At 36.4% G+C, this 20,632-nt stretch overlaps 1 protein-coding gene across 1 annotated transcript in view; it reads left to right on the top strand.

Moving 5' to 3' along the window:
* Positions 1–367: 367 nt before the first annotated feature.
* The window catches only part of IntS9 (integrator complex subunit 9), a 67,266-nt gene continuing 47,001 nt past the window's right edge, over positions 368–20,632 (top strand). Inside the window, exons 1-3 of the mRNA XM_081755766.1 lie at positions 368–638; positions 8,104–8,295; positions 11,340–11,542. Of these exons, the coding sequence (XP_081611892.1) occupies positions 630–638; positions 8,104–8,295; positions 11,340–11,542 (404 nt within the window). The 5' untranslated portion in view covers positions 368–629. The remainder of the gene's footprint in view (positions 639–8,103; positions 8,296–11,339; positions 11,543–20,632) is intronic.

Genomic DNA, 20,632 nt, shown 5'->3' with positions numbered 1-20,632 from the left:
TTGTACGTAGTGTATGAGTATATGTGGGGGATTTGAAACACATATCGCATGTCACGTGCACGTGGATGCTTCTTACTACTTCTAAATGTAATAAAATCATTTTTATACGTAGTGCAACAGTAGGAAGTATCCACGCGCACAGATCATGAGGCACTGTTGTATACTATTACCGATGGTAGATATCCTTTCATTTCAAGACGTGAGTGTGAAAAAGTTTAGTGCCATCACCCGCACCTTTTAGTTGTGTTTCTTCTTTTATTTGTAGTTTTAGTATGTAATATGGATATATTTTGATCGTGGAACGGTTATTACATGAAACATATCTAGGTTTTTCAGATACATGTACTAGCAACGCTGCTTATGATTCGTATTTCGCATTTGCATTGTTTCTTATTTTCACGTTTGTCACCGCTTGTTGGATATTTATTTAAAAAACGACTATGAAGTAGAAAAACGAAACTGTATATGATATTTATTTGATTATCTAGATACTACTGATTATTCCATTAATCGAGAATGAAAGCTGGTGTTATTTTTATTTGTAATATTTATTTATGAATGATAGTTGTACGTAAACTACTTTCCACTCTTTATTTCTAGCATCCGCCTTGAATGTTTTGAGCGTTATCATGAAGCTGGTAAGCTTGAATATTATTTGTTTCTTAGTTCTGTGTAGTTTAGAAACTGGCCGTAAAAGATAATAACTATATCCATACAATAGATTCACTTTCGGGAAGTGAGTTATGCTATGTTTTTAAAGCTTATTGAATAAGACCATATCTGATTGTAATATTGTGCCGGTTTAAAAAAGACAGTCATAAAAAAGATAATTTTACGGTTAAAGTGAATACATACGAAAGAGAATTACCTAGGAAAATTATTTCCACTGGCAGAGCATTTCTGCACAAGGTGGGAAGCCAGTATTTTGTGTTTACAGGTGCGATACCACGATTATAATGAGTTAATGCATATAAAAGTCGACTGTGTAACATTAATTTGCACCGACGGAGGTTTCTGTACAATATAGAGAATGTTTAGTTTGGTATAATTTTGGATTTGAAAGTCGGATTTTTTTTTTTTTTTTTTTTTTAAGTTTCAATTTCGGCCAATGTTCCGTTAAGGGGGTCCAGTAATTTCTTGCGCACGAAATTTGCAATATCTGCACTTCTTTCCATTGATTTTCGTTTGATTACGGTACATAATATAACGTGGTTATAGTTAAGGAGCCGTACTTCCCATTTAGGGAAGGACGAGAAACGCCATACTTTCAGGAATTATTCATTGACTATCTAGGATGTTAAAAAGTAGGTAATAGACTGAGTTCTTGCCCTTGTACTTAGGGTGTTTAGGTAGTACAACAGTAAGATGTATCCTCGTGCACGAGAGATGAGAAGTAGCTGTTCTTAACTATTACCTATAACGTTATATTAGGTTAGGTTAGTTTTGGACCCCCTTAACGGAACACGGACCACAATTTTTTACTTTATTGCAGGGTTGGCTGGTTTAAAACAAGGTTGTTTAAACCAGCTGTTTTTTTTTTTTTTTTTTTTTTTTTTTTAAACTGGTTTAAACCAAAAAACGAAAAATGTTCGTAAAAGTGTAAGTGTTCGTAAAATCTTGATGAACACATATTTGTGGGTTATCACGTTTCACTCCCGTATATTATTCGTATTATATTCAGACTTAAATTCCCCATTCAGTACTCAAAGAGATAATGCTATAAAAGCAACTTTTGTTCTTTTTATAAGTTTATGAATGCTGCTTTTGTGATTTTTTTATAGTTATTATTGTTATGCAATTACAACCAAAGAAAAATCTGAATATTGTTTCATTTTAATAATGGTTACTGTTGGTAAAATATATCGAAGTGCCGTACTTTTTTTTGGGGGGGGGGAGGGGTGACACCACGACAGACATTTAATCAGAAGTATCTTTGGTATCTATGTATAAATGGGTCAGATACAAAGTGGACTCAAATAATTCGTATCTTTATTCACTTTTCTTACTGATATTCATATTAAGTCGCTGTATTTCTTTAACTTGGACTAATAAAAGTCGTAGTAAACTAACGTAGATTAAATTAGTTCTTATGTAGTCTGCAATATTTTGAAATTGTCCGTATGTAATTCTGTATAATGGTTTCACTTGTGCAACTGTTTATTTTTTTGTTCTTCTGAAATGGCTCTTGACAATTATATTAACAAGTATGTAAAGATCAGTACAACGAATTTTTATCAGGAGTCCTTCGTGAGTGAGTCGGCAGACGTATCGCCAGTTAATCCCTGTTTTTCGAGTTCAAATGGAGGACAATTTCTTTCGGATGTAAGCCGAGAGGCGGTTTGGATTTCGCTTTAAGCTTATGTAACCCCTTCCAGCATAACCCGGTTGTTGTATAATAACACAAAGGCGAAACAAATTTATTTCTGTCCATATGTGATATAAATACATAGAGCAAATTATTTAAACCAAAAAAACTTGGTTTAAACAAACAAACAAAACAAAAAACTGGTTTAAACAAAAAAAAACTGTTTTTTTTTCAATAAAAACCAAGGTTTTTGCCAACCCTGCTTTATTGGTATATTTTCTGTATTCTTTTGTTGCTTCAGGTAGGTTAGGTTAACTTGTAGTATTGAGCTGCCCCCAAGCCAAAACATTTTTTTTTAGGGGGCGCGGTGGCTCAGTGGTAGAGCGTTCACCTCCGGTGCTTGGGGTCCCTGGTTCAATCCCAGCTCGCGCCGTGTGGACTTTGTGGTGGACAAACACCGTGCTCGTGGGTTTTCTCGGGGTTCTCCCACTATCTTCATTCCACCATTTCACTCATCTCTCATTATCACCGTCTCCTTTAGCCTAGCCGGCATAACGTGGGACGTTAAACTTAAAGATTTCTTTTTTTCCTTTTTTTTTTTTTTTTAATGTTTACAAGTATAGAGTTGCTATTGTGAAAATCTGACAAGTGCCCTCTTTTGGTGCAAATGCAGAAGAGTACCTCAATAAAATATATAAACATATAACTTGTCGTACTTAAATTGATTCCGTTAAATGTTCCGGACTGTTGTTACCCTGATACATTCCCAAATTATGAATAGATGGATAATGTGAATACAAACTGATATGCGTACTGTTACGGGTTAAATACGCGTTCTGACGTAAGCCATATTAACTAACCGAGTTAGAACAGAACATAGGAGCGCAGCAAGATGGCCCGCACGGAGGGTTACGTAAGGAACAGTCGCGTCAGTGACAGAGTATTCACATAAACAATGATAGTACACAAAACAAACCAACTTATGCTTGTTGGCCACAAAACCAAGAATGCTACGGAACCAATTCAGGGAAAAACGATAGCTACCGGGCCCGCGCTGGGGTACGTCTGTTGGGAGGCAGGCGCGTCAGCGATGGAAGATACACGTATAAATGAGGGTATTATAGAAGGCACTAGATATCGCATAAAATCATCAGGTTACAGCCTTGTAGCGGTTTCACACTAATAACTCTATACTTGTAAACATAAAATACTGCTTTCCTACATCGTGCAGGAACAGACCACTGATGGAAATTAGAATGTTACACAGTCGTCTTGGACATAAAGTTTTTTGATTAAGATATTAGAGACATCTTCGAGATGTGAATTTCCTTTGTGAACTATTTCCACTACACTTGGAGTACTGATCGTGTTGCTTTATTGCGATTAATCAGGTCCAAATCAGACCTCGGTTGTATTGGGTTTGTTTGCTCGTTCCTCTCCGCTGGAGAGATTTGACGTTTGTCTCTAAGGAATTCGACTAGCTTTTGGTGCTTTTCGCGCTAACCCTGTTACTAGTCTTTATGCAGAAGCAAACGGACCACCAATAGCTTATCTTCGTAAGAGAAATCTCAGAAATTATACATAGCCTACCATAGGCGTTCAAATACTGACCAGGTCTGCAGTTTTCCTCCTTGTGGTGCCCTGATTTATGACCGGTATTCAGCATATCTTCGAACTACACGTTCTTGTGCACGAGTCTCTCACCGCAGACGAATATGTGTGGCCATCCCTTAGCTACATGTTTGTACTGTTCTACTAGATCTTGACCTTTGATTGTCATCACATGCCAAACAGCACACAAGCACCCAGAAATCTCAGAATTCGAAACGCTGCTACTGTTTACCCATTTGGCTGAGACCTCTAGTTGGCAGAATGCCAAGGAAAGTCTATCTTAATGAAAGGAATGGACTGTAAAAGAAAAAGAAAAGGAAGGAAGGCGTTGGTTATTCGGGTCGGCGGTAAAGGTATCGTTTGCAGTGTTACCAACCCGGCGCAGTAAATTTATACCTGATAAGATTTTATAAATAATAATAATATTAGAATGAAATCAAAGTGGGCCTACAGCACTGAAAGCACGATAACCTATTATTATTGTCCGTAGAGCATGACTAAGGTTCTACGGTGCAATATATATATATATATATATATATATATATATATATATATATATATATAAAGGAATTCAAAATTTGGAGGAGGGGATAAGCACAATACTTTGCCTTCACTGGTTGACGGTATTGGCTCCATCATAATAAAATAACAAAACGAAGCGCGTACACGCACACGCTCACGCAAGCATAACCACGAAACAGGTAAGAAAAAGATCTAGAAAAATACAGTAAACTGCACACGCACAAGTGTATGTATACTGTAGAGAAAGACAATAACTGAAGTTCTCCCGCGGGTTGTTGGCGCGATCAACCGAATGTCGAAGCCCCTAAAACACAATGCTAGGCTGTATTTAAAATGCGCGCGCTCTGTTCACTGCGTGACATCATCACCTGACCAGAATGTATTGCTGACCTGGGACCAATTTACGTAGGCTGGCAACTATGTTTAAACTTCCAACCTTCTTTCTCTCGCTCCCAGAGGAGAAAACGAACACATGTTGTCCGTACATACACATACCCATTTTTCGTAATGGACTCTTCTACTTCTGTCGTGCGCAGAAGTGTCGAGGGATCTAATGTCCGCGAGTAAACAGTACGACAGTACTCTGATTTTAATATATTGTGTACTGACGGTTCGAAAAGTAAGAATACCGTTGGCTGTATCTTCGGGACGAGGAGAGCTTGTAATATTTTCTACATCGCCTGTATTTAGTGTTCAGCATTTAGTAAGCTTACCCTCGATCATTAATGGTAAATCAATGAGAAAGATTGTTAGTATCTTGTGACTGTTTCTTTATAATTCTGTGCTTCATTGGTGTTTCTATACTGTCGTCGCTTTTCAGTATTCAGTTTTCTTTTCTTTTCTTTCTTTTTTTTTAAATAACAATATTGTTGTAACGTGAATTGTTGTAATTGACAGACTGTGAAATTGTAATTAACTCTAGATTGGTATACGTGTGAATGCGGCGCTCACTTGCGGGGAAACTCGTTAATTTCTCATATATTACTAACAGCAGCATTGTGAAATTATTTCTAGCTATCTTTTGTACTTTCTGTAGTCAAGGAATGTAGCTACTGTGGTGGTGCAACCTGGCCAGTTGAAGTTAAAGCATTGTTAAAAAAATAGCATGTCGTGAATGTGAGCGTGGCGCTCATATGTATACCAACGGCGATGATCTTTTTTGCTAGACTCACTTCTTGTTATTTTTTATACACTTGTGCAATTTTGCACTTTCGTGTGATGTAAGTAATCAAAAGGAAATTCTAGCATGGCAAGATGGAGTCAGTGAAGTCTAATGTGTCATTTTCAACGGTATTGGTAACAACAATACCAAAAACAAAAGAAAAACAAATGTGAGCGCGGCACTCACGTATACCAAACAGTGTGATATCAGGGACGTATACCAATCCCGTATACTATTAAAATGGAAATCATGTACGTAATTTTAATTGTTTGTTGACACGACAAACTATTTATTCATATTTTTCAATATTTTAATAGATTTCCTTTATTTTTATTAAAATATGGAGTTTTGGTTCTACGAAGAATGATTCTAAAGTGTTCGTTTAAAAAATTTAAGATTTGTATTTTTTTTTTTTTTTAATTATTATTCTGGAAAAAAATGCTTACAAGGAACGGACATGAACCTGTCATCCGGACTTCCAAACCAAACCTAGTACATTCGATAAACGTAACAAAGATATGCATAAATAATTAGGTGCCATGGACAACGGAGTAAGTCCCTGGGACCCATTAACCTGTTAGTACAAAGAAAATCGTAGACTCGCAGTGAAATAGCTATTGCATCAACACTGTTCATTGAAAAAGTCATGGTTTATAGTTCATTCTGTTCAGCATGAAGTAAGCTTTCCAGAGGTGCTATGTATTGGGGCCCATAACGTATTTGAACAGGGAAAATTGGGAGAATGTCGAGAAAATTCCAGAAATCTCTCTCATCAACTTTGGACCCCTCTGGAGCGGCCCCGGGTAAAAGCACACAATCCAAATGTATCTCAAATAATAGGATACGGGATAAGAAATGGGTATAGCAAGTTTTGTGTTGATAGATGGAATAGATATGAGGGAAAAACTTTTATACCAATACACGATTTCCCCTCATACTTATTCTATCAAAACAAAACTTGGTACACATTTGTTATCACCTACAGTATTTTTCGTGGTTCATTTGGATTGGGTGCTTTTACCCGGAACCACTCCAGAGGGTCCCAAGTTGATGGGAGGAATTTCTGAAGGGAATTTTCCCGACATTCTGCCTATTTTCCCTGTTCAAGTATGTTATAAGCCCCAATACATAGCATTTCTGGAAAGCTTATTTCATGCTGAAGAGAATGAACTATAAACCATGACTTTTCAATGAACAGTGTTAATGCAATAGCTATTTCACTGCGAGTCTACGATTTTCTTTATACTAACAGGGTTAATGGGCCCCAGGGATTTACTCCGTTGTCCATGGCACCTAATTTTTTGTGCATTAACATATCTTTGTTACGTTTATCGAATGGACTAGGTTTGATTCGGATGTCTGGATGACAAATTCATGTCCTTTCCTTGTTAGAAAGCCTGAAGTTGCTTTGGCGTGGAAGACCCAGGTTCGATTCCCGGCGGGAGCTCATGTGGTTCGTACTTCACGTTAATCAGTAGGTCCACGTCTTATATAGCCTCGCTGCTGAAAGGGACGCTAAACTTAAATCAACTCAACTCAAAGCCTGAAGTTGTAGGCTCTTCCTGTTTTGAATCTCTGATGTATTCTTTAATATTTGTTTTAATATTGCGCTGTGCCATGCGAATATATATGCTATCAGATTCGTATATGATTTCACACTCTTGAGTGCGTGTGTTTGCAAAATATTATTTATACCCAGTTATGACCTTTTGTGTACTAATCGAAGGCTTATAACTTAGTTTGAAATCAAAATTTGTGAAGAACGGGAAACAAATATTAATATTTACGATTTTGGAAACATAGAAGGAATCTGGAAAACGGAAACCATCAATCTTAATTTTCTTTTTTCTTCTGAATCCTTGTACTTATTTCTGCGCCGTAGTAGAATATATCCACGTATTTCAGTGGGGACTTACGATGTAAAATAATGCGGTAAAGACAAACATAGCTTGAAAAATATTGATTAAAATTACAGCAGTATTTACTAACACTATGATGAGATTTTGACATGCATTTGAGAAACGTTTAGAAGAGGAAAGGGTGGATTTCGTTAAGGAATTCTTTAGCGGTGATTCAAAATTTTTTAAATATTTTCTCTACAGTGGAGGGAAACTGATCAGAATATGTAATTCTACAAGAAACGTGATTAAAAAAAAGTAAAAAGGTGATAAGGAGTCAACAAAACTTTGCGTCAATTTGCCGTCAATAGTTGGGTGTCTCAGTTACTTAGTACAATTTCAATTTTTGAAGTGGGTAGGTATATTGTAAACTAAAACTGTTCACAATCAAAACCTAAACAATAAGAGTCTATACGTAATCGCAGCACAGCTGGCGTAGAATATATGTGATCGTCTTGCTCTTTTATTCTTTGATATTTAGCAGTCTTTGCACGTTGTTTTTGAAGCTCTGTGAAGTAAATTTTATTGTAACCATCAGGATTTTTGAAAGCTGGTGTATTTCATTAATTACTATGTATTAATTTTTATATTTATTTGTTTTTTAGTACTGTCTAAGTAGCCATCCGAACAAACCATGTCACATTCTGAAGTTCAAGGGAATCACCATAATGCTGGATTGCGGGCTCTGTGCTCATACGGTGCTAAATTTTCTTCCACTTCCATTGGTTCCCAGTGCACGCTTGAACAATCTTACAAACTGGATGCCACGGGACTGTTCGGATGCACATCTCGAAGGGGTAAGATATTTTCTTCTGTCTTTCGTAAATTAACACAAAAGGTACTATAACAAATTAGGAAATAAAAAGAGTCCTTTATCACTAAAATTTCCACTGTCATCTTTTGACAATTGAATAAAGCTCTGAATTGCTTTTTTTGTGTTGTTGTTGTTGACTTATTTATATGTTTTCTGATTTCTGTGTCGGTCTTTCTTTTTGAAAAGTGACACCCACTGTAGCTTTAACCCGTGCAATTGATCCTTATGTATGAAAGTTGAATCGCGGATTTTTTTGTTTGTTTGTTTCCACAATTATGCAATGAGGCTAAAAGGGACGGCGATGATAATGAATGAAATAATGGAGTGAAGAAAACGGGAGGAAACGGAAGAACCCCGAGAAAACTCACTTACACGGTGCTTGTCACCACAAAGTCCACTTGGCACAAGCCAAGATCGGACCAAGGGGTCCACGCACAAGATGTGAACGCTCTACCGCTGAGTAGCCGCAGATCAAGGTATCGAGTCAATTTCTGATTTCGGAATCCAGATAGATGTCGGCATTCTTTTCCTCTGTTATGTAGACGAGTACATCATTGATTTTTCTGTTGTCGAAATTACGTATAACAGTTGGAAGTAATTGCCAATGCTATAGGGGCTTCATAAGTCTAGGAACTTAGGTAATAACATGTTTTCTTAATTGTAGATACTCCGCAGCTTGAATGATCTTACGCGCCGTGAAAAGATCCTGAGGTAGGCTCCAATCAGAGGGAAATCATCCAAGTATATAACGAGTTGCGCGCAGTTTCCGTTTTGTAGGGAAACTTGTGCAAAATTTCAAGGAAGTGGGGTCTGGTTTACCAGCCTCGCAGCTGTCTTTAAGAATCCTAAAATACCAACTGCTATGTAATAAGAAATAAAATCATATACCTTAGCGTTTAAACAGAAATAGCGATTGGCAACATTGAATAATAATAATAGCGACTGGGTGTTTGAAGGAGCGTAGTTAGTTCAGTGTTTCTAACAACTTGCTTGAGTATATTTTTTCTAGTCATTTGTGAGTGATGGTAACATTTGCAGTACTAAAAGAAAAGTTAAGTTTGACCATTGGATGAAAAAATCACAGGTTTATATATAAAATTTTAGAAACTCAGTTTGTAAACTTCAAGGTTTTTTTTTCCGACTTGAAGTTGTTGGCGTTTAATAAAATCCAAATACACTAAAGAGTATTATCTATTATTTTACATAATTGCGTAGAATACATAATGAAGACTGACTTATTCTGCTATGTGCAAATATGCAGTACGGTAGCTCAGTGTTAAAGCTCTTACCTCTGATGCGTGAGGTCCATGGTTCGACCCCGATTCAAGGAAGTTTGTGTGGTAGACAACATCGTGTTGTGGATTTACTCGGGATACTCCCGTTTCCTTCTTCATTCTCATTCCACCAATTCTTCCATCACTCTTCTCCCTTAGCCTAAAGGGCACAATCGTGGGATATTAAACTTTTTTTTAATTTATTAATTTATTTATTTAAATTACTTAAAAACTTTGCTAAGTTCACCGCCACTTTTTGGAAACGTAGTGAGTAAATTAAAGAGAATGAAAAATATTAAGAATATTGAAAATAAAAATGATTGTGTCTGTTTCAGCTTTGTACCCCTCTGGCGCTGCTGTTGATGTATGTTTTCCTGCACCTCTCTCGAAAGAGGAGGACAAAGTTGCTGTAGAGGTGTTTTCCCAAAGCATAAGGAAGGTTTTCACAATAAGAGAGCGGCAGGGGCGGGGCGGAAGTATGTTTCATATATTTTCCGGGGGGCACACTTAAAATAGAAAGACTCTAATATCTACGAAACACTATTATGCAGACTAATAATTGTTTCTACATCTTTTCTTATAGACTAGAAATTTGAGTAAGCAGTTTATGACGTCATGATTGCTAACCACCCAAAATTAGACAAAAGGTCGTGGAAACAACTGTTAGTTCGTATATATTTTTGTATACATTGGGACAGAAAGAGAGGGCTCTTTTTCCAGGAATTCTGAAAATCCTGACCACCCCTCTAAACCTTCCGCTAACTAGTCTCAGCGACACGTGGTAGAGATTTATGATCCCTTCTGGCTAAAAACCAATGTTGCCTCAATTCCTTTTTTTTCTAGTTGATTTTTTTTTAATTTTTGTTGTTAAAAGAACAGGAAGGAAAGCTTTCTCCTTATTTTGCCGGACTTTTAACTACACAAGTGGATCGGAGGTACGGCAACATTGAGAGCAGTGACAGCTTACACGCTCGCGAGGACTAACCGAGGATTGTGGGGGTGAAAAGAAGCAGTGGTTGGGGAAAGAGCCCTTTAAAGCTGTCCCGATGTATATACATTATCCGGCTCACTTTCTACATTTTTCATATGTATTCTTTACTGTCGTTAAGGTATTTACTAAAATTCAAAAAAATGCGGATAAGTCTTACTTAACCCTTACGGGGTGACTTTGTGCCCACCACAGTATGTTTTTTTTGTAATTACTCGCCTAATCGTTTCTTTACAGTAGTAAAAATAAAATATTATTGCTCAACATGTTCAACTGGTGAAAATTGAACGTAAGTGTGTCTCATAAATTTACCATTTTAAATTGGTGGACACAAATTACCCCCTCCCCTCCCGTTGGTAGGAGATGTGACTGACATTTAAAATTGTCACTCCTAGACGGGAGCATAATAAACAGCTGTTAGTCTTATTCCGTGTACTGTTTACTTCAGTCACTAAATTTTTGTGAGAGTTTCTAATTTGTTTCTTTTGCGAAATATATTTAATCTTAACAAATGGGTACAAATAACCCCCCCCCCTCCTGGTAGTCCGTGTTACAAAAAAATACCTAGGTAGTGCGAGGGTTAATAAATTAATAAATGCAGGAGTTCAAGTTTAGCATTTGATTATTAAAAATGCGTCCTATCAGTTCATTTACTAATGGTACGGTAAGTTGCAAATTTGAATCCGGTTCTGCATAGTATTGAAGTCCCGTGTTATTAATAGTTCCTAGTAACGTCTTAACGAAGTCTTGTATTTTTTCCCTCAGGAATTAAAGGAATGTTCTGGAAGAGTGTTCATTGATTCACCTCCGGAGTTTGCTCCACCTCAAAATAAAGTTGTAGACTTCTCGGAAGTAGATGTGATACTTATTTCTAATTACACATGCATGCTTGCGTTGCCATTCATTACGGAAGGAACGGGATTTGAAGGTGTTGTGTATGCTACTGAGCCCACGTTGCAGATTGGAAGGTAATTTTCTTATCAAGTTCTTGTATTATGATGAATGTGTTTAAGTACATTATTTTGTTAGTGTATGTGAGTAAACTTATGAATATTGTTAATATATGCGTAATGGAAAGATATGCTCAGTGCCCTGTCTTGGATAGTAGCTCACAGCGCTTTTAAGTAACTCGCAGGCAGTAATTAGTTATTTACATTGAAAGAGCGTACATGATAGACAGACGTATTACTGACTTTGACATAAATAATACATAGTTGTCGTCTTGTGGTAATTCAAAGTAACCTGTTAGAATGGGCGTCCGAAGAAAATTTGCTAGGGGGAGACTCATCGTCCTGGTTGCGATTTTACGTTTGGGATTTTTAATTTGTATTAAGAAAATCTTAAGAAATTTAGTACATTTTCGTGAGCCAGGGGGAAGTCCACCTACTTTCCCATTCGTGCGCTCATGTCTAATTTGAGGAGCGACCAATTCTTGAGTTGAATTCTGTGCTTTTATGCAACACAAGGAACAACGAGACCTACTAATAATAAGTGCTTCGAACTAGGGTGGAATCAAATCTTTCTCGTAGAATAGGAGTCGCGAACTGGAGAAAAAAAATTAGGAATTAGTATTAAATGTTAATTATGCCATTTAAGTAAAAGTATTGGAGTTGAAGTTTGAATTAATTCCCAATATTTAACCTATTTCAATCCCAGAGAATGTTTCGTAAGCATTAAGGAAAATGTAGAGCAACGTTTATCAACTTTTTTTTTTTTTTTTAATACGAAAGTTACTGATATTTGGCAGGGGCATATTTTTTAAAAAATCGGAACTAGTTGTGACATGAATATATATATATATATATATATATATATATATATATATATATATATATATATATATATATATAATATATATACATAAATTTCGTCTAAAGTTATAAAATCAAATAGTAATAATAATAATAATAAGTTCCGGAGAGGGTGTCGGATTCCCTAAATACGCCCCTATTATCTGGAAACAAACAAACAGACGCGCGCATTAAAGAATTTTCGTCTTAAGTGTCGGTGGTGATTTAATATTTAACGATTTGCAAACACTATATTACGAAGGGAAGAAAGGAGGATTGCCTCGTTACCCGTTCAATATGGGAGTTCCCTAATCATCCTCTGCATGAAATACGCGTTTTCATATTGTGTTGTACATACATTTGAGTATCATTGTATTATGATTATTATCTTCCATAATCGAAATAAAAAAAAAAGAAACGTATTTTACTTATTTTCACTTTAAATTAATTTATTTCGGAATTTGATTTAAATCAACATTTTTTATTTTAAAAAATCAAGTGATTTAAATCTTGATTCAACTCGTGATTTAAAGCAGATTGATCTAAATCAATTCACCCTGCACCGAATCACAGTTGGGGTTTGAATTTAGTGCAGTTGGCAAGCAGACTAGTAGGGAAGATCAACCTTTACAATGTAGGTCGTCCTCCACCACAGCGTCCCTCCTAGAGAACTGGATTATAGGACCATGCGACCTGCTCCGTGGCATAATATACCATAATCTGGCAATTTAATATTTACAAGATTTTATAGGATAGTTTTCAGAAGACAAGCTATCTTAAAATAGCTTATATTCTATATTGACCTGGAAGATATATTCTTTTGTCTAGTACATACTAACTGTTTTTTGCATTAGGAACAGTATATATTTAGTACTTTGCCGTGTTTTCACAGAAGAAAGTATCCCATAACAAGTAGTTTTGTCAGATAAGAGATTTTCTTTGCAATCCAAGAAATATTTTGTGCGGATATCTATCCAATCATAACGAAAATCCTGCATATTACAAGTATTCGTATCACTTCTCGATTATTCCATTCGAGCGTTGCTGTTTAGGATGAAATCAAGTTGAAATGTAGTTAGAATGTAGAGTTTTGTGGTAGTATGCACCAGTAGAGCTCTCTGTTTTCTAAAGAATCAATTCTTTCAAGTGCACTTAATTCTAATAGCCCCTGATTCTCTGAAGAACCCAATCCTTCAACCAGTCTGAAGTTACCAAGCTCTTATTCAAATCGCTTTCCCACAGTAAGAGTGTAGTAACTCAAAATAGGTTTTAAATTGTTATAAGTTTTTAACGTGTAATAATTGTAAGTTGTGTGTGTTTAAAAAAAGTTTTTTATAGTGCGAAATGTGCACTTAATTTTAACTTATGACACTTTTGAATGAAATGTATTTACCTTATTGTGCTACGTACACTCAAAGAAATAGTTATTTTCCATTCTCAAAATACGTTTGGCAACATTGCATTCGCCCAAAGGTAAGGGCTTCAGAAGATACTGCAAGAGAAGTGACATATTGCTTGTAGCTGTCTGTATTTGCCTCCCAGCTGGGCTTATACAACGACCTATGTGTGTCTTCTGTATCCCTCCCTCTCTCCCTTTAGCTATGTTTGCAAAAATATTGTTATTTGTTTTCTGCGTTTTACATTGGACTTGTAATATTTTATTATCAAAGAACTAGCTTCTTCAAATGGTTATAAAGAATGTTAACACGAGAAAATATATTTAGTTAACGAATGATATAAACTAATAATGCTGCTCTTTTCTTGTATGATCGAAGAGGTGGATGATTTCGAGTTTCGAACTTCGTAATTCTGGATGCAACCCTTGTTCAAAATTTTGATTTGCTTTCTTCTAAGTTTTCTCTCTTATATAAGGCAAAGAATGGTATTAACCAAAGTTAGTTAATTAAACATGAGTTAATCAAGTAGAATATATGATGTTTTCTTTTCACTATGTCCAGGAAACATACATACAGAGAGAAAATCCCTTAGGAGCTGCCACTGCATGTATTAGGAAGACGATATTCCTCGGTCGTAAATAAACGATGGTTCTCACTTCAGAAGTGGAAGACTCATCTTGGACCCAAGAATTCCTTCATGGCTAAGCAGTTAGCGAAAGCTCCTTTGACATGGGAGACTCGGATTCAATTCCCGACGAAAGCTCGTGTGGTTTGGATTTCACGTTAAAATGTAGGTTCATGTCACATGCAACCTCGCTGCGGAAAGAGACGCTAAAATCAAATGAGATCAAAAAATCATCTTGGACTCAAGGCGATAGTTCATGTTCGGTCCTCATGACAAACTATAGGTCTATGTTTCATATAGCCATTGCAGGTTATCTATTCCGTACAGAAGAAAACTACCTGTGCTTTAAAACACTCTTCACTTCTGTTTGTTTGCGTTCGAAGTTTGTGCATGGTACATGTAGTGGACAAGAGAGGGAGGGGGGAGAATGTCACCTGCAGAGGAGTCATATTGCCAATATAGTGCAGGAATTTTAGGTCAAAATTAGGGGTTTATATAAAAATACACATACAAGCAAGGAACGTTGCACAGTTGTAGTACTTGACCTCCTTATCAACACACTAAAAGTCCCCTAAGATTAACCTTGAGCTTCGGCCGCCATATTGGAAAATGACCACCGATTTTCAGTTTTTCGCAGATAATTCCAAAATGAGCAGAGATAGCGTAAACTATAAAAAGAATTGATATGTAAAGAATTAAAAAATACGCATTTTGGTGTATAATACATCTCTCTAGCTTTATTCGTTCAGTAGATATGAAGATTTAAGTTATTGGAACTTTGCTATTTTGTGCAGATAGTACGGTTTCTCAGGCAGAATTCGATCACTACAGATTGCATACTTACTCAAATTGTGTATTGAAATGAAGAGGATAAAAATACAGATTTTAGTGTATAATATGTTTATATATCTTAATCAATGGCTTGTAAATCACAGAGTAATAGCACTTTCGATTAGTAAAGTTTACAATAAATGTAATTACTTTGTACTATACTTAAACGTCTATTGAGCATAGCTTATTTTACTTAACAAACCTCTATATAATTTTCAAAGGTGCCACTATATTTTTATATCTAAGGATGGTAAAATACATTGGGATACAAGAATTTATATTGAAAATTATTATTAAAAGTATGATCTGAAGTGTGTTGTTTTGTCTATGTAATTTAAATATCAAATATAATTCATCCTCATTTTCTTGCGAAGTAGGAATATCTGGGTAGTTATCACACGAAACACTGGCAATAACTCTACATGGTCGAACAAAGCAGCCCAGCGTTAAAACCAACACAATTCTTCTTACAGTTATCTTTATACCCACAAAATATTGTGTAATAACCCAGAAGAAGCAGGTTCCAGGTCTGAGCAAACTGGCAACAATTTGTTGATAGATTGAATCTATCAGCAACTTGTAAGCTGTAATGAATTTCCCTTCCATTCCTGTACTTGATGATATATGCGAATAAAATGTTGCTTTGCGGCTGCACTTGTTGGGGGTAGCACTGCGAGATCAAATCTGGAACTTAATGTTTGCTTACCCATGAGAAAATTGTACCCATAATAACAATACTCATCAAGGCACTGGCTTTTCTTGACACTACTGGGGGCGCGGTGGCTCAGTGGTAGAGCGTTCACCTCCGGTGCTTGTGGTCCCTGGTTGGATCCCAGCTCGCGCCGTGTGGACTTTGTGGTGGACAAACGCCGTGCTCGTGGGTTTTCTCGGGGTTTTCCCGTTTCCTCCCACTTTCTTCATTCCACCATTTCACTCATTTCTCATTATCACCGTCTCCTTTAGCCTAACCGGCATAACAGTGGGACGTTAAACTTAAAGATTTCATTTCATTTTCATTTTTCTTGACACTACAGAGTTTAAGCAGAAATCTTTCATCAGCTTCGGCTATTGTTTCTTTGGTAGACAATGGATCATTGAACACTAAAACTGCTGTCCTCAAATCTTTATCTTTCGATATATTATAGCCGTTGTTGTGTTACCTATTGATGCATGCAAAAACAACAGTACATCACATATTTCTTCCCCAAATAATAACTGTCGCTGATAAATATTAAATATAGTTTTCTGTTTCTTAGTCATAGAGGCAGGACTTAGACACTTTTCCTTTTTTTTAATGCTGTTAACATAATCAAAATATCAGTGTCCTGACTGACATCAACAACAGGTACTTGACATTTTGCATTTTCGAAGGCTACATTAACGCCGCTTCTACTTGGCAGATCTTCACATTGGACTTCAAACAACGAGCTACCAAAGTATTAATTAAGACAACTTTATTATTGCGATTACCTAAAAATTTAGCTTGAGTACAGGTAAATGAGTTTTCTTGAAAGTGAATTGTTGCCAACGTTGTGCGTGCTGTTCTCTGTTCCTCGATTCATTCAGTCGTTGCCTGTTTAGCACATCCATTTAAAAAAAAAAAAAAAATCGTAATGGAATACTATCTACGACATGTAACAGTCAAGAATATCATCGTATGTTGCTGGTCTTGGCGTCACAATGAAATGCAGAATATGTCCATCTAAAACATGAATAGCATTCGTTAGTACTTTGAAGTTGCTTTCTTCACATTTAAAAGCACAAACTAAAATGACTTGATACCCTTTCTCATTGAGATGTTATCAAATAATGAAGGTGGTTTTGGGGAAAGCTCATATCGGAAGCAATCTTTCAACTGATCAATTCCTTTTACGACACAGATAATTCTATGGGGTAACTCTTGGCTACTAATAACTACATTACTGTCATGGATTTTTATTCCTGCAATTATTGAAGCCAGAGGGGTAACTTAGTTCTTTCGTTTCAGTATTGAATATTGAAAGTATGCGGCTCTAGTAGCTCAAAATAACTTCAGTATTTCTTGACATTCATTTATGGACTGTCAAATGTATATTACAAGAGCTCGATGGGTAATAAATCCGGTGACTGTGGCGACTTCCATTTGTTGCTCATGTAGGTGTCTTCTTTGCATTGCAGATAAATACTTACAGCGTGAAAGAATGTTTGGAATGAAATGCTGTTGTAGTACAAATCCACGTTCCTGATGGAATTCCATGCCTCATTTAAACGTTGTGCAACACGTTTTTATCCATTATTACGTTAATTCGAACTAACTTAACGTGGTAGTCTGTAAAGCATCCCCAAACAGTGACGCTATCTTCTCCGTGCCATGTTGTAGGTATTACATGGTTGGGATGAAATCGCTGTGCGGGACGACGATGCACACTTCTTGCATTGGAAGACGAAAAGTTGGAATTTAGATTCGTCGGTCCAGAGGGCCTTCCTCCATTGTTCATCGCTCCAGTCGTCATTATTATTATTATTATTATTATTATTATTATTATTATTATTATTATTATTATTATTATTATTATTATTATTATTATTATTGAGTAAAAGTATTATTTTCCGTGCACAATTTGAGTAAGTATGCAATCTGTAGTGATCGAATTCTACCTGAGAAACCGTCTATCTGCACAAAATAACAAAGTTCCATAACTTAAATCTTCATATTTCCTGAACGAATAAAGCTAGAGAGATGTATTATAAACCAAAGTGCGTGTCTTTTAATTCTCTACATATCATCTCTGTTTATAGTTTACGCTATCTCTGTTCGTTTTGGAATTATCAGCGAAAAACTGAAAATCGGCGGCCATTTTCCAATTAGGCGGCCGAAGCTCAAGGTCAATCTTAGGGGACTTTTAGTATGTTGATAGGGGGTCAAGTACTACAAAGTTTCTTGCTTGTATGATTTTTTTTTTTTTTTTTTCACAAAATTCCTGCACTAATAGTAAATTTTCTATTTTGAGCAGATATGCTTGAGTCAAAGGGAAAATTGTAAATTCCGCCAGTGTACATGACTATCTTGTCAAGGTATTCAACAGCAGCTTTATTGGAATAAAACTAGAACTGTATCTCTGGACTATTTGTGTTTACTATTAATAGTAGTGACACGGTACAGCTGTAAAGCTTTAGATTCCACTAGAGTCGATGACGATATTCTCAGTATATAGCCAATTAGTATATAGAAGAGTAACAAAATGCCGTATACAACTGGTGTTATTTTAAATTTAACCAAAAAAAAAAAGTAACCAAAGATGCGAAGGTATCTGAAAGGGAGTTAGCAAAGACATATACATATGTAAATGTGCGTCCTGGCATTTGCTTGGTGGGACTGAAAGAAAAAATGTACACTGACCCCAATCAGAATGGCTGGCCACGGGACTCATACAAGGACGATAACAGGTCACGTTTCCCAGTTTCATGCGTAATGAAATATAATGAGTGGATACATAACTATAACTAAACCTACCTTTGTGTCTGGTACTTTTTCTTTCTCTTATGAGTTCATTTTCCTCTATATTTAATATTTAAACATTCTCGAGGGTCTTGGATCCGAGCTTTTTCTGTTAGCTGAGAATCATTAGTTTGACATCTTGTACTGTTTTTTGTCGTGTTAAAAGAACTAAAAACAAGTCCCAAGTATTGTAAAAAGACACTGCAGTAGTAGAGACCGTTTTCTTCTTACAGTACAACATGCCGAGTTGGTGTTTCCCAGCTCTCACAAAAAGCTCGCGTCTAAAATTCCCGAGAGGGTTAAAATATATAGGAAAATGAGCTCATAAAGGGAATTAAAAACACCGGGTACAAAAATAATTGTAGTTTTTAGTAAAAATGAAATTAAATTTTTGAGTTTTACGTCCTACGGTTATGCCGGCTAGGCTAAAGGAGACGATGATGATGAGCAATGAATGAAATGAGGAAATGAAGAAAGTGGGAGAACCCCTAGAAAACCCACGCACACGGTGTTTGTCCACCACAAAGTTGACTTGACGGGAGCAGGGTTTGAACCCAGGACCTCATGCACCAGAGGTGAACGCTCTACCACTGAGCTACCGCGGCCCTTTGTACTTTTTTTTTCTTTCTTTTTATATTAATATTTACCCTATACCATCTATTAGTAATTATTAGTAGGTCTTGGTTATCATTATGCAGGATTACATTCGGTATTCCTTATGGAAGTTTTTTTTTCTTCTTTTTTTGGAGTCGTAGCGTCCCAAACATCTCCTGAGTAGCACTGTATCTTAGACTAACGCAGTCGTATCGGAGTTGTTAGCATGTTTTTCGTGAGCTCTTGGCTGCTTGACTTACAAATAATTCATGGTCAATGGGTATGCAGTTTAGTAGTGTCTGTAAGACGTTTCAGTTGTCTTGTTGACATTGTCAGTCTTCATGCACGTGGTTTTGTAGTTAATTTTCAATCTGTGGGACTATCTGCACCAGCAATCCCCACTTCCGAATAAATTACATCTATTTTCAAAGTGTGCTTTGAATATGGGTCTACTCTGTTATTTTCAGGTATACTACAATCCCGTTTATCCGAATTTTCGAGTTACTGAATCGCTAAAAATACATATTTTATATAATTCTAGGAAGTGTTTGTGTAATTTTCAGCAAAATAAAGATGTAGAAATTTTTTCACAAGCTGAATTACTTCCTTAGTTTAGCAATGTTCAGTTTTGAAAACATCATATGTTACCAACAACGTCTTTTCACTTTGAAAATATATCGAATACACAATACTTTATATCAGAAAATCCTTTATTCCGGTTTTAATCGAATTTTCATTCAACTGAAGCTCCATCAATCCCATGAAATTCGGTTAAACAGGAATCTAGTGTACTTTATTCCCTTATTCATTAAAATTGGTACGAGAGAAAATCGAAAAGTCTTTGCATTTTTTTTTTTTTTGTTTTGTTTTGTTTTGTTTTGTTTTGTTTCGAGCGTGTAATATAAACTCGAGATGTACGAGCGATGCGGTGGACGTTTCTTGGAGCTGCTCCAGTCTAACTTCTAACTTCGATTTCTTCCATCGCATGGCGGTATTACCAGTTGCCAAAGATTGGCAAGAGTGCACAGGACGTCCACGCCATATGAGCAGTGAAGTGTTATTCGTTTTCTGTGGTGCAAGGGACACATAGCCACAGGTGTTCACAGGGAAATGGAGCCGATGTATGGGGACAGGTGTTTAGCAGTGCGAAGTGTGCAGTAGTTGGAAAATGGGCGAAAAAATGCGTTGGACAATCAGCGATCGGGCCAGCCTCGTTTTTCACTGACACCAGATAACATTACGCATGTTGACGAAAAGTGAAAGCGAATCGAATGTTAGTTTGAAGGACGTTGCCAGGCGGTGGAAGTGTGTATGACATTGTCCACGATTTGTGTGGATATCTC

Source organism: Thermobia domestica, chromosome 4, assembly GCF_964235325.1.
Source record: "Thermobia domestica chromosome 4, izTheDome1.hap1.1, whole genome shotgun sequence".
NCBI lineage: Eukaryota > Metazoa > Arthropoda > Insecta > Zygentoma > Lepismatidae > Thermobia > Thermobia domestica.
Note: the sequence above shows the minus strand (reverse complement) of the source record. Positions and strands in the feature narration are given on the sequence as shown.